The following is a 27,336-nucleotide window of genomic DNA, read 5'->3' as shown; positions in this document are numbered from 1 at the left end:
CAAAAAGGTGCAGGGAAGATGTCGGCGCCATCTCTGGCAGGTAAGTCACTTTTATATCATCAGTTGTGCTCCAATGTAACAAATGTTGCACCAGAAAAAAAAACACAACAGACTCACCTAGAGGCGCCCAACTTTACGTGTTTGTATTTAAAGGTCATTTTGAGGAAGCAATCCAACACCGGAAAGACCATAATCGATCATTTGCAGATTTGAAGGGCTCCCTTTACTACGAAACAATTAAAAATAATAATAATTTAAGGGTTCAGAGAAAGTTAGGTTTGAAGCGAGGTGGTAAGAAAATGGCGCACTAACCTTTAAAGTCCAAATTGTAAACAAAAAGTTGCTTTAGTCGGCCGGAAGTTGATTTTTTTGTCCCATTGTGCGCATTTTTTTTCTGCTCGCTGGTTTGTCCCAAAAAAAACCTCGACATCCTATGACGTCACAGATATTGCTTTCAACCATTAATTCTGTTTCTCATTATTATTAAATCTTTGACATATTTTTGTTATTCTTCTGTTTTATGTGGTGTTTGTCCACTTAAATCATGGTCGGGTAGTTAAAAACCAAAACCAAAAAGTGTTGAATTAACGGGACTATTTTCTCGGTTTTGCAAAGCTCATTTAAAACCCTGCGAAAATATTAAGTGTGAGTTTAAACTGTCAATAGAGATTATTTTAAAGCATATGTTAACTATGAATGTGCATCAAAGTTACACGTGGTCAAATAAGCATCCAAGCACAGCGCATGCGTGTTTTTAACGACGCATGCAAATTTTTCGTTCATTCAAATTTGTAATCAACGAAATATGCCAATCTGACGGGTAAAAATGTTTTCTGATTTCCTTGAAAAGTTTTGTGATAAGAAAAAAGTTATGCCTAAAGTTGATGTTCATCAAAATTGAGACAATTATTGGGGCATTTATGGTGAATAAAATGGTGAAATAATCAATAAAGTAATCCAATTTCTGCCGGGGAAAGCGATCAAATAAGATTAGAACTTGTGGGAGCGAGCGACTTGCTTAAATTTGCCCCCGAACGTTTTTACACATCTCATGTGGTGGATGTAGGAAAGGTGAAGGATTGGTGGCTGGAATGCATGAAATAAGCGACAAAAACAACCCCCCCTGCTCACTTAAAAAATGAAAAGCGAGACACGAACCCAATGAACCCCTTTGAACTGCATTGACAGCAAGCGAGGGTAGAAAAGACACATTTCCTCTGGGAGCCTACCCAGGCTTGCCTGCCTGCCTGCCTGCCTGCATGCATGTGGGGGTTGGGTCGGGTTAACTGGGGTGAGGGAGTCCAAAGTCTCTCCTCGGGAAAGTTGGAATAGCTCAGGAATCTCCATGCATGTGTGCCCCAATACTCGCTTGCCCCCATGTGACGTGACGTCACCTTGTTTTGGCTCTGATTTGATTTTTATCGGAATTGGGAAAACTAGCTAAACTTGCTAAACGTAGCTTTAAGGGGATTGTTCTTAATTTGTATCAGTAAATGCCGCATAAAGCATTTAATAAGCAATTAAGAGATGTGGGTGAGAACCATTTAAGTTTTTATCCATGCTCATTATCCTGAGAGTGCTATTTAACTTGAGAAAGTGACTATACAAATCTAATAAAAATGGTTAGCTTGGAAAAAATGGCATGAACGGATGGATTTTGTCAATGCCATTAATAAACATGAATCAAATTAATGTTTTTTTTATTTCAATTCGACTGTGTGAAATTAAATGAATTTCGTCTCAACCAATTATAATAAGTCTGAATATACATCTGCTACTAAATATACATTAAAATACAGTATACCATGCCATTGATGACTTTAGACAGTAGCCTATATCATGTAAATAATGTAATATTACATGATCATGGCAAATTGTGGTACAAAATTCAAAATGGCGGACTTCCTGCTGGGTTTAGCATATGACTTCAAGAGACTTTTTTTTTTTTTTTTTTTTTGGTCTTGGGCCAACAAATTTTTTGTTTAGGGGTGTGCATCACTTCAATAAAAGTTGATTCGATACATATCTCGATATATTTTAAAGTGGGACAATTCAATTTGTTTAAATTCGTCACATCTTTTAAATCACAACAATTTTTTTATATTCAGAACTTTGTGGGTTACACATCAGATAGATAGATAGATAGATTAGATTGAATGTATACTTTTACTTTTCTAGTGAATGAAGTTTAAGTAGAATAGAATTAAAACAAATATAAACTACGTCAAATGTTGTGACCTACTGTGCAAATAATTGATGTCAGAAATTAATTTTGTTCATTCAAGCATCAAAATAAGACTTAATAAATATGATGTTTAATATGATTTCAACATTTAATGTAAAAAAAAAAAAAACGTTTTAGAAAGTCTCACATTGAAAATATACTGTAGCTGTACTATTTGGTTCAGTTAAGAGTGAAAAGGTTTGATAAACTTGACTTGTTCCGTCATCAATATCGCATCACATCCGAATGAAACATTGAATCCACACTTTTTTTTTTTTTTTTTTTTGACATCCTCTGACGTTTGTTGCCGACCCTTTTAAATGACACCTAATCACGACGACGACGTAATCCCATGTGACAGCCCCGTGACCCACACAGAAATGTCCGGCATCCTCCAAAACAGGCCCGCGTGCACGCTGGGGCCGGGCCGGGGTTGGGCCTAGGCGGGCTCGGGCCCGTGCCGAGGCCTGCCTGCATGTGGGTGGGCGGGCAGTCGGCCGATGGGGGTTGAACTTGTGAATTCCGGAGGGTGGGCTTTGAGGTCTTTGGTGGGTGGAGTCGGGGCTTTGTTGTTGTTCCACTCGCCATTCCTTGCAGCGTGGATGCCTCCCACCCTCGTTTCTCCTCGCACATCTTGGGAACGCTTGGTTAGATGGCACGTTTTCATTTTCACTTTCACTTTGTTGTCATCCCATTTTTGTAGTGACATTCTCCTTCACAAGTTTAGTTTAACATCACCTTTTATTCATTTTTTTCACCATCAGAAAAATGGCATTTGTGGAATTTGCAGCAAATTAAAGATACCCAATACTGTATAGCAAAGTGACATTTTTTTTTTCCTTTGTGAATACTGTGACATTTCTCCTCACATCCCAGGATTGATTTGAGGAGCAAGGACGTCACCGGTTTGTTTTTCTGGGTTTTCCAGTCGCATTCCACAGTTGTGAGTTCAGCTCCCCACTGCAGTGCCCGCTAAAAAAGATACAAGGAGGTGACTTGAGCGTGCCGAGCGAGCTTAAAAAAACAACACGGAGAGCACACAGGAAAACAGATGATATTTCGGGAAGCAATGTAAAGAAAATAAGCAGGAGGATGCTTCTGGGTTTAGTCGTTTCCTTTCAGTACAAAAGCCAATTTGAATCGTACAATTTGTTTTAATGTAATTGTGAAATTCAGTTTTTGTATCGTACCCTATGCATTGCGTTTCAAATAGTGACGCACGATAATATCGGTGGCCGATAATTATCGGCACTTATCGACCATTTTGACGTCAAACAGATAAACCAGATAATAGAGAAATCTGACGTTAATTATCGGCAATTTGATTTCATACAGATAAACCAGATAATAAACAAATCCATCAATAATTATAGACATGCAACGTTGGTCCATCTGTTGTGTTTGTGGCTCATATCAATAAAATTCAGCTTCATGTTGCTTTACATACAATGAAACATTGTGCAAAGTTTATACAATGTTTCAATGTATTTGTTAGACTTATAGTAGCACTTGAAAGCACATTTGTACTCAAATTAATTTTGCAAACAATTATCGGCTTACTTAACGGTTTTCGACATCGGCACCTCTAAATTATTGATTTATCGGTATCGGTTGAAAATAGCATTATCCTGCATCCCTAGTTTCAAATCATCTTTTATGAGAGGTTCAGATCGATAGCAATCAGTTGGACGTTGCTGAAGATTTGTTGCTTCTTTGAATTGAATTAACTTGAATAGTTTGGGCTTTGGACAGCTTTTTACATGTTTGTAAACAAATGTGACAAAAGCTGTTGTCAAATCAAATCCCACGGAATCGAATCAATCGTTTCATTTTTGAAAAAGTTACATTTGTGACATTGACTTTTTTTTTTTAGGAATAAATGTAAGTTTACACCAGTTCATGTCAGTTTATCTATATTTTTAACACATTCTGTACATGTAATTAGCCAATAAATCAATAAGTGAAGAGCCCGTGCACTCATTTGTTAATCTTTTTTCTAGTTTTGGATAATTATGTATAGATGGGAAGATGACAGTTGAAGTGCAAAAAGGCCCATGGAGGAAGCTTTTCAACACTTTTCTCCCTCCATCAAAGCACTTAACTAAACCCACATGAAGAAGCATTATGGCTTAACCTCAATAAGCACGTTTAATATCCATCTACTTATTGCAGCTCTTAATTCTGCTGAACAGATTATGTATTGGAGTAAAATTAAACCGTTTTGAGTCTTAATTTTTTTTTTTGTCCTGGTGACTGATTTTGTCCCAATCACAATTGGACTCGAGTGTACTTTTGTGCATGAGAATTGTGTAGGGCTGGAATTAATGATCATTTTAATAATCGATTAATCTGTTGATTATTTTGTTGATTAATCAAATAAAAAATAACATGCTTTAATTTCCATCTTTTTCAAAAACCTGACATTTTATATTGATAATGCAGAAAATGCAAAAATTGATTATAATTCAATTGTTGTCCATAACATGTCAGAAAAAAAAGGCAAAAATCAGTGATCATTGTTTTCCAAAGTAAGAGCAAATGTTTTTATTTTGATTCAACACAAAGATGATCAGTCTGCTTTCCTGGAGGACTACAAAAATTGGAGAATATTTACTGTTTGAGAAGGCGAAGTTAGAGGATGTGGACATCTTTTATTAAAATGTATTTATTATCGATTAATTTAATAATTGATCAGTTGTCGATTAAGTGTTCATCATTACACCTGTAAAATATTGTTTTTCATTGAGATCTTACAGAAGTTGAAAAATACTAGAGTTAAATAAATACATTTGTGTAAGTATGCGCGCAGTCGGCCATTTTGTAAACATATTTATTGACACTTCCGACCTTCGGACACAAGTCAAAATGGCGGTCAATTCTGTGAAAGGAATTTGATTTGTGAGGATTATTTTGATCTCAAAATGTAATAAAATGTCATTTGATTACTATAACAACAGTTTTGTATGCTAGTCACAGGCAAAAGCAATACAATACGCTGTTAGTTTTCATCACGTGTTGCATTGTGGAAATATCAGAAATGCCCGGATGTTCGGAATTGTCAATAACTGTACAGTAAACTAAATCCAGCACATGGATCATTTAAAATTCAGTCACGTGCCTCAACAGCAAAACAAAGCCCTTCCCCTTAACAACCTGCAATAAAATCAACTCGCTGATGTTCCTTAAAAACAACAACAAAAAAATGTTGCTAGTTTGATTCCTCCACTCCACCGAGTTGCTCAGTGGAAGTATATAAAAAAAAAAAAAAAAAAAAAAAAAAAAAAAAAGGTCACGTGTTCTTACGACGAGCACGGCCACAGCCAGTTCGCCAGCCAATGAAAGCGCGGGAACTCAGAGGAGTGGGCGGTGCCCGTCGAGAGAGAGGGAAGGCGAGCGAGTGTGCGAGTGAGCGAGAGTGGGATGTGGATGCGGGGGGGGGTTTACGCTAGCAGTGAGCAGAGGTGCAGCTTGGTAAGGAGGAAAGCGGGGGGCTCGAAGGGGAAGCCAGAGGGTGGGAGACATGACACCGACACCCGGCCGAGCTCCACTGCTGAGCCGCGGGCGTGACGTGACGACGACGTCGGATTCATGGTGACCGCCGCCGCGACGCTCGCTCGCTCCACAAGCTTCTCGACCGCAACTTGGCCGCAGAGGGTCCGCGGGGAAACATGGCCGAAGGTCTCCCCCCTTTTTTACACTTGTTTTCTCTCATTTTTTTTTAAACGCGAACGAACGTGGTTGTAAATATTTGAAAGTGTTTACTCGCTTTTTTTTTTGTACGTTCGCGTTCGCGTTTGAACGAGAGCGCGAAAGTGTGTTTGTGGTCCAGTAAAGCACATTTATTTATGCGTATAGTACAGTACAGTACAGTACAGTACAGTACACCTGCCTTTTGGACCAGCACCGCCCAGAACTCCCCGCAACGAGTAGGCTGTGACTCCAGAACATGTACGAAACAAGGGAGTAACTTTTCACAGGGCCAAAACGAGCTACTTAACATACTGTTTATGGAAGATATAACACCTAGTTTATAAAATTACTACCGACCGTGAACGTCACTCGACCCTCCACTTTCTCACCTCCAGTTAATTTCAATGACTCACTTTCACTGTGATTTCATTACCAGGAGGGTCCGCCAGGTCCACTGAGCAGGAGGAGCGGACTCGACCCCACGTCCGCTCGGGATCGGGCTTCTGCAAATGGTTCAACGTCCGCATGGGCTTTGGATTTATCTCCATGACCAGCAGCGAGGGAACCCCCGTCGACCCCCCTCTGGATGTTTTCGTGCACCAAGTAGGTGGTCACACACACACACACACGCACACAAATGCTGACCACCACACAGTGTGAAGATCATAACAGAATTTTTACTACAAGCTCGGATGTTTTGCATGAACGTGCGATGTGATCACGCGTTGTCCGCGGGCCTGATAAAAAAAAAAAAAAAAAAAAAAAAGAGACAAAACACGCCTTATTTCCTCTCCTGGCTGCATGCTGTAAGTGTAGTTTCTTCCTCCTCCTCCCTCCTGCCTGCAGAGGGAGGAGAAGTGTCTCCCGCTTGGCCCTGCTGAGTTCCCACGGGTGCTTGAAATTCTTGGAAATGCTTGAATTTCAATGTTGGAATTTTGAAGGTTGGAAAAGAATAGTAGAGTGCTTTTTATTTCACGAGACGTGGAAGCGACCCATAAAACTAATAGCTTTTCATTTCACGTTTGCTATTTAAAAAGATTAATTATTTGCATGTAGTCATTGCCATCTTCATTCATTTGAGTGAGGGAAAATCATTTAGAGTATTTGATAAATGATGCCGTTTAATGCTGCTTTATGGTGCTTTAAAAAAATGGAAATTAAACTGCTTGAAAATGTGCATGATGCATATTAGTTTTGGATTTGTATATTGGAATATGTGATTAGGGTGCTGTAAAAGTTTACATTAAAAGTGTATGAAAGTATTGTTTAGCTTTTGCTGCATTATATTGTTTTTATTCTGACACGTGAAAGGAATGATTGCAAGTTGGTGTGCAATATTAAAATATGAAACATTACAACATCAGTGTGGTGCAGGGGAAGCTCGAATGTGCTTGGATTTCACCTCTGAAAAGAAATTATGAAGCCGTAAATTGGTGTTTCCTAATAGCATCGTCTAGGGCTGCAACAACCCATAATTTTGATAATCGATTAATCGGTCAATTATTTTGACAACTGATCAATGAGTTGGATTAAAAAAATATATATATATTATTTCAATTTGGCCATACAGAAAATCCACAAATATTAATTAATTTTGCTTCTGTTCTGGGTTTGGTCCAAAACATTTGTCAGAAAATCAACAAAAATATTGATTGCTGTTTTTCAAAGTAAAAGTCTATTTTTGCAAATGAGAAAGCTGAAATTCAGAGGATTTTGGACAAATTTAAATTCCAATAAACAACAAATTAAACAAACAATTGATTATAATAAAAAATAATAATAATTAGTGATTAGTTTGATAATCGATTATAGGTGTGGATTAATTGATTAATTGTTGTAGTATCATCACTTTTAATGAGATGAGCTAAAAAGTCCTATTCATGAATATGCGCTGATAAATATGTCATTAATTACAGCTGTCAAGTGCAAAGATGGTTCCAGCCACACTGGAAAGAAAAATCACGTTCCTGGTCATAAAATTACAGGAAAATATTGTGGAATTTTGCAAGTATTAAATCAAAATATATGAGGAAGAAATAGTAATTTCACAACAATTAAATTGTAATTCCATTACAACAAAATCATGTTACGCGAAAAAAAAACTCGTTTGTACAAGTATAAAGTTGTAATATTGCAATAAAAACGTGTTTGCTTATTATGAAAATAAGATTTTGAGAATAAAAATACTAATATTACAATATACTGTAAACATGTACTTGATGCTGTTTTTGGCAGATCAACATTATCGGTAGAAGCTGTTAAATGTGATTTGGGGATAAATTTGACACTCTTTGAAATATATATTCATTATTATTGGAATATTAATTGTTTTGTGAATCAATATTATTGTAACTTCTTTTTTAAAATGTCATGACTTGTAAATGTAAATAGGAGGCTATTTACACTAAATTCATACATAAAAAAAATATACATACAAATTATAAAATCTATAAATATAATTAAATAATAAATGTAAAAAATATATATAAATAATAACATTATACAATAGTCCCCTCATCACAATAAAGTGAAAATCCGCACCAAAAAAAAAACCCCTACAATATATAAATACCCACCAAATATGCATGTTGTTATAACATCTACGGCACTTCAATTTTTCTCAAAATCTTTCACCATATTTTTCAAACAATGCAAACTACAGAAATCGGAGACTATTTCAGAAGCTGAAATTCTGAGCAGTTGGACATTTTGAAATTAAAAAAAGGTGTATTTCGACGATTAATCAGTTGTCAGAAATAGTCATCGATTAATTTGCTAATCAATTAGTTTTCGATTAATCGTTGCTTCTCAAATCATGATTTTTACTTGTAGGATTCCTTTTTTTTTGTTTTGCTCTCGTAATAATGTGACTTGAAACGTTAATCTCAGAAAAGTATTTCGTACATTATGACTTGCTTCTCGTTGAATTTTGCTTCTCTCGGTGTGGCTCTTTTGGTAGCAAGATGGCGTAAATATTTGATTTTGGAGGTACTTGACCTTTTGGAAAGGTGTATGAGGATAATTAGTCGGCATCCATTCAGCTTATACGTTTGACAGCATGTCGTGGATTTTCTCCCGCTGCTCGTTCGCTCGCTCGCCTTATTTGGCAGCCAATCTTACTTCCTCTGTTAAATTGCCCCTTTTATGGCCTTGTTTTCAAAGTGGAAATTGGAAGAGGCAGTTTCACCGTTTAGTTTTAATTTGCCTGACTTTTTTTTTTCGCGCGTGTTTTATGAGCCAGATAGCAGCAGCGGTGTCGTAACATCATCATCATCATCATCATCATCGTACGACACTTGGAGTCAAATCGGCGTTAGTCATGAAGCAACAAATCACGTATGGTGCGTCCGGCCAGTCTTCGCGTTTGTGCCCCTAACAACACCCCCCCCCCCCCCCCCCCCCCCAAACACTGCATCACTTTCTTACCGTGGTCCTCTTAATGGACCGTGTGTCTAAATATAGAAAGTGGGTCCAGTGAGAGGAGCATGTCGTCTGCATTAATACATCCCATCTGCCGGATTTGCTTGTGTCGGAAAAAGCTGTTTCCATTTCCATTATGAAAGAATAGCCTCCAGCTTGATTTATACGTGCGCTCAAAATTATCACAACTTTTTTTTGTTTGTTTGTTTTTGTGCAATTTGCATGATGTCAGCGGAAAAAAAAGTTACAGTTTACAGTGAAAAATATTGTTTGGCTTTAACTATGGTACTTTAAGAAATAATAAATGATGTACACTACAAACCATTTCATTAGGTGCACTTGCACAATTCTTTCGATTTTCTTATCAGGGGGCATTTTTTAGTCCTCTATTTGGAAAATATGATTAGTAACTAGGGCTGCACGAAATTGGAAAGTCATGCAATATGTGATAAGGTTGCTAAATATAGCAATATCGATATTAGTTTGATATTTAATAGGCGTGTGAATTGCATTGTACCTGACGATTCGATTCGTATCACGATTCATAGGTCACGATTCAATTAGATACGATTGTTGCGATCTTTTACTCAAATTTAGAAAATGCTAAGCAGTAAACTTGTACATGTACTAGGGGTGTGAATTGCCTCGTACCTGACGATTCGATTCGTATCACGATTCACAGGTCACGATTCGATTCGATACCGATTAATCCCGATACGAATTTATAAGTCGATTGTTGCGATTTTTTTTCATTCAAATTTAGAAAATACTAATCAGTAAGCTTGTAGAGTGTAAGATTTATATGAAAATGTATTATTTATTGATCTGAAATTTCAGTCTTATAGAGGTTGTAATCTGTTTCATGTTTGAACAGCATTAAAATAAAATATTAAGGCTTAATGTTCCGTTCATATAACATTCTTCCATGCTTAAGGTGTGAATCCTAAAAAAAAAAAAAAAAAAAAAATCGATTTTGCCTATTATTGAATCGATTCGAGAATCGCGCGATGTAGTATCGCGATATATCGCCGAATCGATTTTTTTAAACACCCCTAACATGTACACTGTAAGATTTGTGTGAAAATGTATTATTTATTTATCTGAAACTTCAGTCATAACTGTCAGCCACTGTATTTAACAAACAGGCTGTAATCTGTTTGAACAGCATTGAAATAAAATACTAAGGCTTAATGTTCCATTATTAAAATGACATTCTTCCATGCTTAAGGTGTGAGCCCTTAAGCCATAAGTAAAACGTTTTGTTAAATATTTTTCCATCAAAAATGGATGTTTAAAAATCGATTTGGCCGCCTATTGAATCAATTCAAGCATTGCGTGCTGTAATATCGCGATATATTGCCGAATTGATTTTTTTTTAACACCTCTAATATTTAACATGTATTTAAAGAAATTACATTTTTATTATCTAATGAAAGAATTACATTTGTTCATGCAGCAAAATAAGCAAGCTCAATATATTCTTAGCTAATTAATTGTAATTACCTCTCGATGATGTTCAACTATTGGATGGCAGCGCACATTTTAGTTAGCGGCTGACTGGTCAAATTCAGATAAAAGAATAAAATTCCATATGAAACTGATTGCGATATGCATATTGCATGAGCCAATATCGCGATATCGGTATTTTTTCGATATATTGTGCAGCACTAGTAGCAACTGCTAAATTGTGCTAATTGTTATATTTAACCCATTTAATTCCATTTTTTCCCCAGATATGTAAGAACCAAAATTAGGTGTCATTGAAAGCCCTTTCAACTAATCAATAATTTAAAAGAACAAAACAAAACAAAACTGGACACATAGGTGAAAATGTGTTTTATGTATGTTGGGATGAGTTGAGGAAGCCATCTTGTTCTCTAGGTGCAACCAGGAAGTAAATCGTTCTGGTCATGTGATAATTTATTCAAATGTGCAAATGTATACATTTCATCCAAACAATATATACTGAACATATTTTGGAAGATTACCCAGTAACATTTTTAGAGCCCTGAAAATGAAATTATTATTATTATTATTATTTATTATAAAAAATGGTATCTGACATTTTTCATTGATTTTTTTTATTATTTTGAAGATCTTTCTTGAGGAACCTGCACAAATGTTCAATTCAATGGGCTCCCATTTGGCCCATGCCCCGCCCCCTTCACAAAGTCTTGCAAATTGGATATTGATTTCATTGATTTATTGATTGCGTAATCCTGAGAGCACACAAACGACAACAAAAATAAATAAAAAAAAATAAAAAAAGAGACTGAACTGTGAAATTTGCTGGCCACTCTATTAAGTACACCGAACTAGATTATTTCCAAAGATGAGAATGAACACTTTGCATGACATCAATTTAAAATTACATTTATTAAAAAAAAAAAAAAAGGCAGTTGAGTGTTGCTGAGGCAGAAAGGAGAGGAAGAAGTGCAGTGTGCGTGTGCGTGTGCGTGTGCGTGTGCGTGTGCGTGTGCGTGTGCTCGCGCGTTTTGTGCGCTGAGGTTAAAGCGGGCCCCTGGTGAGATTAACCTCTGGTCCATGTCACCGTTTGGCATGCAGGCCCCGCCCCCTCCCCGCCTCCAGATAGCCAGTGGCAGTCTTTTTTTTTTTTCTTCTCTCTCTCGAAATCACCCTGGGCCACGCCAAAAGGAGAGCAAGAAAGAAAGATGTGGTCACGTGACTTCCTTTTCAAGAGATAGCCACGCCCAAGTTTCAAGGAAGTGTGATTTGTGGACACCTTGGGTGGAAATAGTGTGTTTCCACTGTCGGCCATGTTTGAAGAATGTGCTGAGGCGGGTCCGGCATTTTTGTGCTTTATTTTGGTATTAATCTGTGGGTGTTTTTTGCGCGGGTTCACCAAGGCGGGCTGATGCTCGTGATGCTGGTTTGAGCGTTTTGGGGGATGTCTTGCTGAATTGTGAGAAACGTGATGTCAAGGTTGCTGACGTGACGACAAAATCAATCCTTCTCGTGTTTATTTATTTTTTTAATCACTAATCCTTACCAAATAAACAAGAATATTTGGTTAATAAACAGTAATCGGTAGAAAAGGGTTTCAGAATTTGCTTTAATGCAAAATACAATTATTTGATTACTTGATGGAATAATCGATAAAATAATCAAATCTGAAAGTATTTGATAGATATAATAATAGCAGAAAAAAATGCTAGACAGAAATACTTTTGAACATTAACAAAACATTTAACATTAACAACATAATTCATTTCATTTTTTCAATTATTTTATTATTATTTTTTTTACATTTATTTCATTTTGTTTTTATTTTAAACATTTAACATTTTACTTTCGTCTGATTATTAAACAAAAGAACATAGCAATTAGAGAACACTGATTTTATGTGGCTGTCACTCTTAAAAAAAAAAAATCCTTTAGGTAATGAAATATATGTCCAAAATATTAATTACAACCATCTTGTGAAATGAATGAAAGAGCTGCAACAACCAATATTATTAGAATGGTTAATAATAATAATAATAATAATAATACTAAAAATAATTTAGGTTGAATCAGTTACATTTCAAATTCAGCCAAAAATCTTTTTGAGAATACATAAATATAAAACTCAATGTAGTCATTTCTTGTATCATTTGTATTTTAATGCCGTGAATTTCAATTAAAAGCTGCAACTTATGCAATATAAAAGAAAAAAATGACTTTTTGCTCCTATTACTCCTTTGATGATGATGATGATGATGATATATTGTGTTATTTATGCCTCAACATGGTCATGCTTCTTTATGATGTGCCTAATCGACTTTGCAAACAATTCCCTTTTAAATATTCAATGTAAAAAGAAAGCAGCAGTGATTCATTTTTTGAATGGGTATTGATTATTAGCCATTCATCATGAATAATGCATCGTGCGCTCGTGAGCGAAGGTTCACTTGAACAAGCCTTGGAGCTTTCTTTGCTTTCTTTTCGCACTCCATCTGCACGTTCCTTCACGTGCAACGTTGTGTTGTCACCATCGCAAAATTCTGATTAATGCAATACCCGGAGAAGATGCGATAGGCAGATAGGTTTGTGTTTACATTCGCCCGCTTCCTGTTTGGCAGTAAGTCCTCCTCGACAGTAGTTGGCGCTGTATTGGCGAATCATCATCTGGTTTTTGTTGACAGTGTTTTGTCATTGGCTTCAAGTACATTTTAGATAGCAAAAGTATGGTCGGTACTTGGTATTCGATATTTGTCAAAATGCTGAATATCGGCGCCGATAATCAGATAATCAGCCCGGCCGATCATCGGTCTATTCCGATATAGGAGTGACTAATAAATCATTTAAAGCGAGCAAAGCTGACAAAAAATTATCCATTGCCAGTAGCGAAAGTGTGTATATTTTTCTTGTACTTGTACTTTTTTTTGGATGATAGAGTAATTGTTGAAAGACTAACCCCCCACCCCCCACCCCCCCAGAAGCCTGATACTTTAATCTTGCACTAAAATTTTCTACGGTAAATAATTTCAGGATAACCAAAATGTTTATTTTTCATTTGGCTTTATCTGAAGTTAAACCAAAAACAAAAGTGGAGGAAGTTTATCTTTGAAAGCTCACTGAACATGTAAATAAATAAATAATTCCCTGAGGTTTACCTAATTTTAAGATGATGTCTGATTGGCCAGCACATCTGAGGGAAAAAAAAAAAAAAGACAATATGTTCCAATAAGGCCAAATATCGGCGGCAGTCATCGGCCAATAATCAGTCGATCCCTATTTAGAATCGTTTAACTTCAAGATTTCAGCCACTCAACAAAGAATATGCTCGTGTTTCTTCAAAATAAGATATCTTCAAGCACCTGCTTTTATTTTGAAAATTAACATTTTTGCCAATTTTCAGTCAAACCAGAAACTGAATCAAAATGTTTTTTTTGTGCATATTCTGCACTGTCAATTTGAAATAATCTTTACCAAAGGGAGAGAAATAAAAAAATATAATAATAAAATATAAAACAGACTCATCGATTGAGAAAATAATGACCCAATTAATCGATCATTAAAAGAATCGTTAGTAGCCGTGGTTGCAAGCCGATGATGACGGCAGGTGCCGGTTGTTGTTAATTTGGGGCAGAGGAACATGAAGGCGTTTGAAGCTGGAGGCGGCTGTCGGTCCGGGTTCAAGGGTCCGTCCGTCCTGGACACTCAATGACAATATGCTGAGGCTTCTTAAAAAAGGGGCTTTGTGGCCGCTTTTGAAACATCTCGCCTTTTATATGCGTCCCGCTCATGTGAAAAGCCGCTCGCTAACTGTCACCCTCGCCGTCATTCCAAGCATCCCATAATTAGCCTCCAGTCCGGTCGCCATGGGAGCGAGAGGAGGGGGGGTAATGGCGGTCATCTCCGCTTCCACATCGGCCCCTCACCTTCCCGCTTCCTGTATTGATTGGCGGCTCTGGTGATGACGAGTGCCCGGCCGGTGAAAAAGGAGGGCTATTTCCAGCCCGTATTGATCGCTACTTCCCACACACGCACGCACACACACTCACACGGGTCAAAACGCACAGCTTTGCATTTTACGAACTTGAGAGCGACAGGATGCACCGCACATTCCTTCTTTCGTTTGTAAGAAGCCACTGGTGTGGTCTGGGGGCTTAGGGGGCTTCTACCTTTGACCTCCCGATCAAATGGGGGTTTTGTCCCCCCCAGGCTGAAGGAGCCCCCCCTCGCTCGCGCTGATCAGAAGTTGCTCCTCCGCTGGAGCTGAACAGAATGCTTTGCCCTCCTCCCACTCTCCTTCGCTCCTCCTCCTCCTCCTTCTCCGCTGCGGCTGTGGGCCACTCCTCTGTCCCCTTTCTCACTCCATGACCTTTCATGACCTCCGTGCGTAAACTTCCATGACACCCGCCAGGTCATTCCAGAGAACGCTACTCGGGTTACAGGCTAGATTTTGCGTGTTATTTTTTTTTTAGTTCCAAAAATAATACTTGGGCTTCAAGCAATGATTATTGTAATAATTGATTAATCTTTTGGTTATTTATTTTTTTATTAGTTGGTGAATCGGATAAAAAAAAAAAAAGTTTTAATTTTGACGCGTTTATTAAAACATTCAAACATGAATTAATTATAATTCAGTTCCTGGTTTGGCGTGTAACGTGATAAAATTGGCAAAAATATGAATTGTTGTTTTCCACAGTAAAAGCAGACGTTCGCAAATCTTTTATTTTGCAAAAATACAAAGGTCAAAAGTCTGCTTTCATGGAGGACAAAAATCTAAGAATATATACTGCTGAGAGGCTGAAATTCTCACGAGTAGGACAATTTTAAATTAAGCAAGGTCTCTAAATGATTAATCAAGTCTAGAAATATTTATACATTAATTTGATAGTCAATTAGTAATTGATTAATCAAATTAAAAAAAATCGATTCATTTAATAATCAATTAATTTTGATAATCGATTAACAACATTTATCAATAGATTTGATAACTGAATCGTAATTGATTGAAAATATTTACCCATTTTGATAATCGATTAGGAATCAATTAATCGTTGAACCTGCAGTGTTTATTTATTAGTTTACATCTTTTTTAAGTTAATTGTCAACGTTGCTCTAAAATGTTATTTAATATTTGTTTAGTTGAAAAAAAAATGCATTAATCCTTCCGCTCTTACAAAGCTGCCACAACAATTAATGGTGTTGATCCACGATTTTTTTTCCCCCCGTCTATTTCTATTTAATGATAACTAAGGAGGTATGTGTATGCGAGTGTATGTATTCTGTTGATTCATCTTTAAGACTTACTGTAACGTTGTGAGATTCAAAGTGAACGCCGACTGCAAGATGAGATAGTCCACATCGGCGGCTGAACAAAAGAGCTTGTGTGGCTTCCTCACTGGCGCATTGTGGAAGTCGCTTGTGGTTGGGGGTGTGTGTGGGGGGGTTGTTGGTTTATGGGGGGTTGGGGGGCAAACCACTCAACTTTGACCCGGAGAGCCGAGCAGCGATGATTACGCGCCATCAGAACTTGCGCGCGTTTATGGAGGATTCATGCGCGTGTGGCGATATCACCGGTCGGTGGTTCTGAGGAGGTTGAAGTTACTTCCTGACTGTGTCGTCTGCTCATTTACCAATTGCGGCGTCGGCCACCCCCCAGCTAAACATCCATCTTCAAACGGTGACAGGAAGTCACGAGATCCCTTTTGCCCCCCCCTCTCTGCATTTCACACTCACTCCTATTCACTCTTGCATCCTTTGCCCACCCCCGAAGGACAAATCCAATATGTGAACGGCCGAAATAGACGAGCCGTCTGTCAGTAATCGACTGGCGGATGGTTGATTCTTACCCGCCAGTCGTAGAAGGAATCCACAATCACAATGTATTGACTTCAATGTTACTTGAGGAGAAAAATAAAGCAAACATCACTATTACGTATGATTTACTGTAAGAATTACATGATTAATTGGTTAATCGACAAGTAATCGATTATCAAAATGAATTTATAATTATTTTTGGGTAATTGATTACTCTGCTATTTCAAATTTTAACCTCTAAGGGGAGATATTTTCCAATTTCTGGACCCCTCCATAAAAGCAGACTGATTATATTTTTTTTAACATTTTTGCCGATTTTCCTACATGTTCTTCACCAAAACATAAATTATTTTGTGCGTTTTCTATATGGTCAGTTTTAACTAATGTGTTCTTTTTGAATGGAAGGATGGAAATTAAAACAGGTTTTTATCCTGATTCATTGAGACTTTAATCGATTATTAAAATAACTGTTAGTTCCAGCCCTATACCTTTTTGACTCGTGAATAGATTTTAAAATTAGCATATTGTTTTTGTTGTTGTTTTTTTTTTTAATGGTCATATGGACATGGATTTATACAAGCTGTCAAATTCTATTTTGCTACTGTATTTCCATTCTTGTCATGTTTATCATAAAGTAAATTAAAAAAAAAAGATAAAATAAGTGCGAAAAAGGAATTTCGATTGTAATAAAAATTATTTATATATTTTATTGTTAGGACTGGGATGTTTTAGTTGATTGATGGGGTCAAAATGATACAAGTAGGTTACTTTTTAATATTTATCATGATATAAAGGGGCGAATTTACATGCACAAAGGATCCATCGAGGACCCTCCACTTCATGTATAGCATACCGTCGTCATGGTAACGGCCATAGTGGAGGAACACTGCTGAGCATATTTTCTCTCTTTACATTTGACATCACCTGCTCCCTTTAGTGTGCCTCCTACACATGCACGCACACACACACGCGCAGCGGGCGTCGCGTGTTACATCTGCGACGTGGGCGCGCGTTTACCTACAACACGCCGCGCGCGAGATCCGCCGCGGCTCGCCAAGGTCACAGATGCGGGGCCCCCTTTATCACCCGCCTGTTGTGTGCCATCAGGAAGCGCCCAATCATTGTTGAGCGCCAACTAAATCAATCAGCGGCGATCATGCGCGATAGAACGGATGGACGCATAGAACACACGGGAGAACGTTATTAAATGGCTGCATCCTCCTCCTCCTCCCATGGGGGAAGGAATAGGAAGCTGCAAAGAGCAGATAAACATAATGCTGCCAGCCCATGTGCGATAAGTCGCATGGCAGTTGATACAAAACTTGCGTCATCAAGGAGGAAGATTTCACACTCAAACTTTCAAACGGTCAAAATGAAGAAGAAAAAAAAAACATACATTTTTTTAGATCTTGCTTCAGCCATGAATGTGTTTTCTGTGATGTTTATCCTGGTGGCGGAGGAGGTGGTGCAGCACATAGCTTAAAGCAAACAGGGTGAAGCAGCGTTTAGCTGTTATGCTGCACAGAAATGGTATACATTGACAACAGAAGTGAAGTCAGACGCAAGAAAAATGCTTTTAAATCCAGGTAAAAAAAAAAAAAAAAAAAGTAGCATTTTTAGTAAGCATTTTTTAAAATCGATTTCACAATAACGGACTTTTAGTAATTTCAGAAATCTACTTTAATTGTTTTCTCTTTGCTTTTAAGTGTCTTTAAATCTTTGGTAGATGTTCTAGGTCAGTCACATATCCAATTTATTTTTTATTTTTTATTTTTTTTTTACAATTTCTCATTTTAAAATCAATTCATGAGTCAAATTAGTCTGATAATTTTATTTTGCATTACTAAACTGTACTGGTTATTAAACAGTTACGATTAAGTGATTTAAAAAACAATGGGTACCTTTTTGAATGATTATCAGTGACCAGTTTGGTCAGTTTTATTATCAATTATCTTATTTTGATAACCACAAAAGATAATCAGTCTGCTTTCATTAAGGACTGCAGAAATTTGAAAAATAATATAATAAGGATTTGGATCATTTATATTAATGACACTAATTGTTTACTCAATTATTAAAATAGTTGCTGATTAGTTTGGTAATCGATTGCTTGTCGATTAATCGGCTAATTTTCACAACTGAGTGTTTAATTGTTTTTAATGTATGTTCGGTCGTAATTTGAGTGTGAAATGTTGGATTTTTTAATTGAACATACAGCTGAAGCGAGCGCTTACATGATGAAAACACACTCTGAGGTCACTGAGGTCGTTAACAATTTACCAGAAAATATTGAATGATTTGTTGTTGTTGTTGTGAGCCTTTCACGCACCATCCTCTTGTCCTTCAGAGCAAGCTGGTGATGGAGGGCTTCCGAAGCTTAAAGGAGGGCGTGCCGGTGGAGTTCACCTACAAGAAGTCCTGCAAGGGCCTGGAGTCCCTGCGGGTGACCGGGCCGGGCGGGGGCCCCTGCGCCGGCAGCGAGAGGAGACCCAAAGGGAAGGTCCCGCTCCAGAAGCGCAAACCCAAGGGAGACCGGTCAGTCATCAACGCAATGTTGGATGTTTTTTTTTTTTTTTTTCTTCAGTCACTTGGCTCCCCCAACATGCAGTACATGCCAGTTGCCATGGTTATCTTGACGGAATGGAGCACGCTTGCTTCTTTCCCGATCAATTTTGCGCTGTTGACGAGACATTTGCATCGCAATGCAGCACGGCGCAATCAGTGACTTCAATCTGAATATGGATCTTCTCCGAGAGAGGTACTTGGGCTGCTTTTGGCCCCGATGCAGACGTGATATATAGAACAAACCTGTTCTGTAGAATCTCGTGTCGAAAAGCAGGAACCGCTACAAGCTCATTTTACATGGCTGAATAATTCAGCCTGTTTTGGAGACAAGTGATCCAGTGTCAGTGGTCAAGTGACTGAGGACAGTTGATGACCTCATCCGGATCCTTTTTTGACACCTAACTGTATGTTGGCCATTCACTTTCCATCCAGATGTCATTCCGCAAACATCAAAAAGCTGCCATTTGAACGGAGGTGTGCAGACTTTTTATGTCGGATGAAGTCACAAAGAAGAAAAGAGATGAAAGTCATTGATTGTGCCGCACTGCATTGCGATGCATGGCCCTCCCTTGCACTCGTCATTCTTAATGAGCCCTGAAATTGTATTCAAGGAAGCCTTGTAATGAACAAATCCTCCAATGGCGTTGATTTCCTCACGTCCAGACACACGCGCCACTTCGTCAACATAGCTGCGAACCACTGGGAAGAAATGCATTTGCGTTTTTGGATTACACTGGCTAAAAATATATTATTATTATTATTATTATTATTATTATTATTATTATTATTATTATTATTATTATTATTATTATTATTATTATTATTATTATTATTATTATCATTGAGTGGCAAAGATGTGTATAATTTTGGACTGCTGAGCCCAAGATTGACATCTGTTGATTTGAATTGGATCTATTTTTTTTTCCAGATATCAATATTTTTTGGGACAATTAATTCATTAATGTGCTCTGACTTCATCTGTTTGTTTACATCTAATATTGCCTCATTTTTGCTTGAATTTGACTTGAAACACAATTTGCAATATCAAAGACTTGCTGTCTTTTTACAAAATCGCATCAGCATTGAAAGTATGGGACATGCTAAGTTGTAACATAAAGGCAATACCAATGTATTCAAATATGGACATAGTATGTATTGAAATTAGAGTTAATTTGGAAAAAAAAAAATCAGACTCGACGATGTCACAATTCATTAAAACCATTGAAACCTTCTCAGCAATGTAATTCCACCTGTGTTTTACTTCATGCCGCCTCGACTTGTTTGGCAGAATTGCTTTTGTGGATCAATGATTTATGGGGTGACATTTTGCATTACATTTTCCCTATAGATAAAATAGGGCTGCGCGATATTGGAAAAATATAGATGTTATTGTAGTATTTAACATGTATCTAAAGCAGTGCTTCTAATTATCGTTTTGCGCCCCCAACTCTAAGCTGTGACCATAAACAGCATAATTTTTACATATATATATATATATATACGGTATATATTTTTAAATAAACCTTTAGCTAATACTCCTTGCGCACTGTCTGGGAATGAGCACCAGTGCCACCTACTGTGGCAGATGTGCAATTTCACTTTATTCTATTATGGCAAATATTTATTATCTGATAAAAGAAATACATTTTTGCAGGTTACATCTCCAAAGTTAGTTGAAAATAAAGGCTTTAATATTATATCAATTGAAAATAATGTGAAAATTCATTGGCTGCATTTTTGTATGTTGTTGTGTGCTTGCGTAGTTTTTTTGTGATATTGAAGGAATTAAAGGGCACACTTTGCTGCTGTCTGTAATGTGTAGCACATATAATAACCTTCACACAACTTTTTTTGCTCCAAAAATAATATTTATATACATCTATTAGCTGTAGAGTTCCTTCATGGTGGTCCTTGCAAGTTCACATTTGTGTTGTCATACTGCCATCCAGTGGTAAATTGTAGTTACTGCAGATCCAGCCTGTCAGATGCAGTTCCAGATGTTTCCCAACCTTTTTCATTTCAAGTCAAGTCATCTTTATACCTGATGATCAAATTGTACCATTGTTTCTTCATAATAACAATAATAATAATAATAATAATAAAACATCTAAATAAAACAAAAAAACATTAAAAATCATCTTTTTGTTTTTTTCCCCCTTTGCAGCTGTTACAACTGCGGAGGTCTGGACCACCACGCTAAGGAGTGCAGCCTGCCCCCCCAGCCAAAGAAATGCCACTACTGCCAGAGCATCACGCACATGGTGGCCCAATGCCCCCACAAGGCGCCGGCGCCCCCCGCAGGCTCTTATCAGGACCAACGCGCGTCTACCTCGGCCTCCGGCCCGGGGTCGTCGGCCTACCTCGGCCCCCCCGAGGACGAGGGCCGCCGCGGCGCCTCTCCCCCGGGGGCCTCGTCCTCGTCCCCCGAAAGTCACCGCAGCCCCCGGACCCAGAGGTGGAGGAAATCCTAAGCAGACTTGCGTCCTCCATGATGCATCTACCTCAGGGCTGTGACAAAAAATGGGAGCTCTTCATTTCTTTAAACTTATTTTTTTTTTTGACGTGTATTTCATTTGATTGTCCAACCACGCAGCTACGGCAGCCATGAGAGGGGGCGCGGACGGGGTACGTGCGGTGGCGGCCGCCGCGGGACGCTGACTGCAAGGGGATGATCTTGCGGTCAATCAGTGCAGCTCAGGAGAGGCAAACATGCAACGATCATGGTTTGATTTCCTCCTAACACACCTCAGTGTTACTTTTTTTTTTTTTTTTTTTAACACATACTGTCTTCAAAAATGTAATTGCTCTTTTTTTTAAGCACATATTTTAAGGAGGATGCTTCAAAAGGTGCAACTCTTAAGCTATAATCTGCACATGAAACGCTATCTTAAAGGATTCCACGTGCAACTGTTCAGATTGAGATTTTTTTTTTTTTTTTAACCCAGCTGCCACAATATTGTGTGCACTTTTAAAAATACTTTTTAAAATAGTCAAAAACAACCGCAAATTTATGGATTGTTTTATAGAAAACAACCTGGTTTTGGGCATTATCTTATTTTGAAATGACTTGGTCAGAACCATCAAAAAGACCAAAACGGGTCACAATAACGCCTAAGGGTTTTAAAGTGGAACAAAACAAGCCAAAATTGGGTAAAACTGACTCTGGTTAGTTAATGGGTTGGACCAATTTTTTACCCAACACTTTTAAAGGTACTATACATCCTTAAAGGTGTACACCGTAGTTGTCAAACTGCATTCCTTGAGGGCTGCAGTCCTGCAGGTTTTGGAGGTTTCCCACTTTCAACACAGCTGATTGATTCATATTTAAGTTTATCTATCAGCAAGCTCTGCAGGAGCCTGATAATTATCCTGATCATTGAATCAGGTGCGTTGGAGTAGCGAAACCTCCAAAACATGCAGGACTCTGGCTCTCGAGGACCGGATCTTAACACATGTGGTGTACACCTTTAGAACTTCTGGGTGGAGGGTAAAAAAAAAAAAAAAAAGTTTTTATTTTATTTTTACAAATTTTTTTGGGTTAGTTGGGGTCAAGTTACGGTCCTTAAAACTGTTGGGTCAAAAATACCAATATCAACTCATTTTACCCAATTTTGGGTTGAATTCAGTTGTGTTGTCACCCTGTTGGGTCAAAAAATTGGAGCAGCCTGCTACTTGGGTCAATTTCACCCAAATATTGTTTTTTTGTTTTTTTTGTTTTTTTTTTGTACAAAACAACCTGATTTTACCCGAGTTTTACGAAACAATCCACATTTTGGGGTTACTTGGGTCAAGTAGGGGCCTCAAAACTGCTGGGTCAAAAATACCAATACTAACCCACTAACTTGAGTCAGTTTTGGTTTGAATTGAGTTGTGTTGTCAAAAAATTGGGTTGTTTTGTATTGGAAAGAAAAAAACAAAACAAAGTTGGGTCAAAGTAGTGGGTCGGTTTTTTGGATCTAAATTGGGTTGTTTTTGCCCCAGCGGTATTAAGAGTGTGCTTGCACAATCTAATGCGAAGAGGCTGATCAGAAATTGTATATTTTCAAATATAATATTGCAGTTTTTACTTTCACAAATTTGCAGAACTTGCTCAACATTGTTTACGAAAGTACACTCGTAAAACAGCTGAGTCAAAAATAACCCAATTTCGGGTGAAAACATTTACCAAACTTTTTTTTTTTTTTTTTTTCTCGGAACTTACCAACTTTGTGTTGTTTTGTGTCCAAAGTTGGTTCAAATTGACCCAAATTGTTTTGCTACCCGAAAGTTTTTTTGAACAGAAAAATGAATGGATGAATAATGCTTAATCGGTGCCAGTCACAGAGGTATTAATTTACAAATTGTTTTACATAATTTTCCCTCTTATATAGATAAAGAAGTGACCAGACCTCCGACACTACAAACACAATGTGAAATATAATTTAAACAGAGTTTGTCAACTAATTATAAAGGCGGAATTTGTTCATAGTGTAGATCTTTTGCATATCATTAGATTGTGCAAGAGTGTTTTGAAAGAAGAAAAAAAAATGTGGTGCGTTTGCATGCTTGCAAAGATCAACACTATTGTTATGATCATAGATGGACATGCCTTAGAATGGACGCCATAATACTCAACTAGCTTAGAATAATCTGTAGACTTCCATTTACGTTAAGACGACCGTAACGGCTTGAAAATCATTAATATATACGTAAAGTCCGGATTCTATATATAAATGAGATTCTATTAAGTAACGCGTGTTTTTGTAGGCGTTAGAGCGAACATAGACGATAGATGGGATGTTTATGCGAGACGTGACAGTTCTTTTGTCATCGGTAGACAAATCATGCAAGTCTGCTTTGGTCACAAGCAGTCCACCTGCGTCTCGCCGCTCCCGGCTTGTGAACCTCGCAGCTCCTCTCTGACCATATTGAATGTGAAACGAGCCGCTTGCTTTGGAGTTGACAAATCAAATCGCGTTGCTGCTTTTTTTTTTGTGTGTTTTCAACTCTAAAATCAACAACCAACTTTGAAAAAAAAACAACAACTGAAAGTATAGCGTATTTCCTCAAAAAGTGAGATACCGTGCCCCAATTAATTGCTGGTATGTTGTCAAATCAACGGCTCATTTTTATCTCTCCCTCGCAATGAAATGTTCTGTGTGCGCCCACTAATCTCAACTCAGTATTCTGATGAATATTGCATTTGTGGGAGAAGAATTCTGAAGACAAATCCACCCATTTTTTGCCATTTTATTTAGTAACGGGCAGCACAGTGGATGACTGGTTCTGAGGACTCGGGTTTGAGTCCAAGCTCCGACCTTCCTGGGTGGAGTTTGCATGTTCTCCCCATGCCCGTGTGGGTCTTCTCCGGGTACTCCGGTCTCCTCCCACATTCCAAAAACATGCATGGCAGGTTAATTGGGCGCTCCAAATTGTCCCTTAGGTGTGCTTGTGTGCGTGGATGGTTGTTCGTCTCTGTGTGCCCTGCGATTGGCTGGCAACAAGTCCAGGGTGTCCCCCGCCTACTGCCCAGAACCGGCTGAGATAGGCTCCAGCACCTCCCGCGACCCTTGTGAGGAATAAGCGGTCAAGAGAGATGGATCAAAACTTTCCTAAAATGTCACTATATGAGGAAATACGCTATTTATATCCCAAATAGTTCGGCTTTATTTTCTGTCAAAGACCTTCATAGTTGTGATTTGTTAAAGGGCTCGCTTACCTTGCTCATTAACGATTGTTTTCATTATTTATTCATGTACAACTTTACTTTTGGAATGTACTAATGTCACCAATGCCGAGTACCAATGAATGAGCAAACTACACAAAGATTAGCCGTGGCCACAGCAGTCCACATCTTCTTTGTACAAGTGTAATGTACGTTTAGTTTGTTAGGTTTTTTTTGTGTTTTTTTTAACACAGTGTTCCTCTCTCAGGATGATGAAATGTTCTCAGGGAATTAACCAAAAAGAAGAATTGCATTCTTTTGGGAATCATCCACTCACCAGATAGGAGAGACGTATGGAACTGCTTTGTGTACTGATATCATGATCTACCTCTTGTTTTGTCCATTTTTGTTTTTTTCCCTGACCTGTTGGTTACTATTATATCGCGCTGGGAGAGGTTTCCCAACTTGCCGCAGACTTCCAAGGTCTTCCTTCCTATTTTGTTGTTTGTTTTGATTCGTTTACAGCAAGAAAGCTACCTCATATGTTCAACGTTGTCATTTTTTTTTTTTTTTTTTATGACAACACCTCCCGCATCTACCTCCTCCTCATGTTTATTACACAGTAGCTGGCTTCGGCGCAGGGTCGAAGCCCCTCGGGAAAGTTGTTGGTCTCGCCACATTTTGGGATGACGCAGTTTTATCAGAACTAGCCTGTCTTTGTTCTCTTTGCCTTTGACCATCTAGTTTTTTTTTTTTTTTTACAGCCAACGATAATCAGAGATGATGCGCCATTTTGTGTGGCGCTCTTTTTTTGTAATACTTTTGACGTTAGGGGTGACAAACTGGTTTTTTTTTTTCTTTCTCTCTCCAAGGAAAACTGATGAAATTAAGAAGAACTCATTGTTAAGGCAATCAGGCCTAAGTGGAACTGAGTTTGTGAAAGTTTTTGTCAAAGGCCGCTCACTCACACTGAGACATCTTGTACCATGCTAACTCATTCAAACCCAACAACGTGTAAATATGTTTTTTAATACTTTGTCCTTCACTCCCAAAAACGTATTTATACAGTATTAACTTTTTTTTTTTTCCCAATCAATGTAACTACTGATTGACCTTCATGTGATGTAAAGTTTTAAGCACATTCTTAAGGTGGGCAATGCAGCTGAGTAATAATTGTTAAAGGGCTATAAGGGGACAAATTAGTTTGGTTAGTCTGACGTACTTTTGCTTTCGACATGATCAGAAGTGAAATGAATCAGTCGACGAATGTACCATCTTGCTAAATGTGACATGCTTATTTGAATACATTTATTTGAACACTGGTGGTTCTCACACTGACCTGCAGGGAGTCTTGTTTTAATGTGACGTCTTCATTTCTGTGGGCATGTGGTTGTTACGTATGAATAATTTGCATTATGATTTTTGAAGTCCCTCCAAGGGGTCTCTGGACCTAAAATGTTTGAGAACCGCTGTTCTAGCTAGACTACCAAAATACTTGGTCTCCGTTGGTATTTGGTATTTCGAATTCTGAAAGTGGCTGAGCGTAAATCTTTAAAGCAAATCAATCAAAGTGAATACGCAACTTTTTATGTGATTTTCTAAACCATCTGTTTATGTAAAAGTTGTGCTAAAGTATATTAGAACAGGTTTTGGTTATCTGAACATAGCACAACTGCCTAAAAAAAAACGATCTATGCCAAGGTAATAAATGAACACAAAACTGTTTTTTTTTTTTTTAAGGCAAAGTATGTGGGCTGATATGTCAATTTTGCTATTATATGTTCATATCAAGGCAGTCGTTTATTTTCGAGGCTTTTGTCAAGTTGGCATAACCAAGGCTGACAACGCTTTCGCTGGAAACGTGACCTGAATGTGGTTGATTTCTCACTCAATCGCCTTTTGTGCGTTTAATTTACTTCCACATACCTCAAATGCGGCTTTACCTTCACCGAGAACAACAAATGGAATGTGTGCAGTTGATTTCTCATCGTTATGGCCTTATTATGTCCTCGTACATGAAACAATCCTGAAAGCTGTGTCGTTAAAGAATTCTAACTAGGGCAGTATATACCTCCTCATACTGACAAATGACCTCATTGGGTTTTTTTTTTTTTTTTTATTTTTTTTTTTTTTTTTTTTTACGTGACATTGTTGCCAGTGAAAGTCGTGTGTGCGCTCTGTGTTTGGAGGACGTGTAAGCACTGATCGAGTTCTTTATGTGCAGATCACTTCTTATTTTAACCTTTAATCAAAATGTACTGCCTTTTTTTTATTTCTGTAAATGTTGGATTTTTAAATGTGTTTAAATGTCTGAAATATTTTACTTGATTGGAAAATAAACCTATTATGTTGGCATTAAAGTATGTATATTTCCTACTACTCAAGCATTTAAATCTTTTGTTGTTGTTGATTTATGATGATTAATGAGAAGGGTCTTGTGAACCAGTGGCGGCTAGTCCCACCCACCACTATCACTTCATCTTCCACTGTAAAAATGACAAATATTACCACTCTTATGACG

General features: G+C 37.8%; 1 protein-coding gene across 3 annotated transcripts; it reads left to right on the top strand.

The window, feature by feature from the left end:
- Positions 1–27,336, top strand: lin28b (lin-28 homolog B (C. elegans)). Of its 3 annotated transcripts, none has more exons than XM_077511401.1 (5): positions 1–40; positions 6,351–6,517; positions 18,954–19,141; positions 21,336–21,894; positions 25,084–27,336. In XM_077511401.1, exons 1-4 carry the CDS (start codon positions 19–21, stop codon positions 21,640–21,642), a joined length of 684 nt encoding a protein of 227 aa, XP_077367527.1. In that variant the 5' UTR covers positions 1–18; the 3' UTR covers positions 21,643–21,894; positions 25,084–27,336. The 3 variants fall into 3 exon arrangements, with proteins under 3 accessions (XP_077367527.1, XP_077367528.1, XP_077367529.1); XM_077511402.1 differs by having other exon boundaries at positions 25,070–27,336; XM_077511403.1 differs by lacking the exon at positions 1–40 and adding an exon at positions 5,815–5,902.

Source organism: Festucalex cinctus, chromosome 21, assembly GCF_051991245.1.
Source record: "Festucalex cinctus isolate MCC-2025b chromosome 21, RoL_Fcin_1.0, whole genome shotgun sequence".
Taxonomy (NCBI): Eukaryota; Metazoa; Chordata; class Actinopteri; order Syngnathiformes; family Syngnathidae; genus Festucalex; species Festucalex cinctus.
This window is presented reverse-complemented; position numbering and strand designations above follow the sequence as displayed.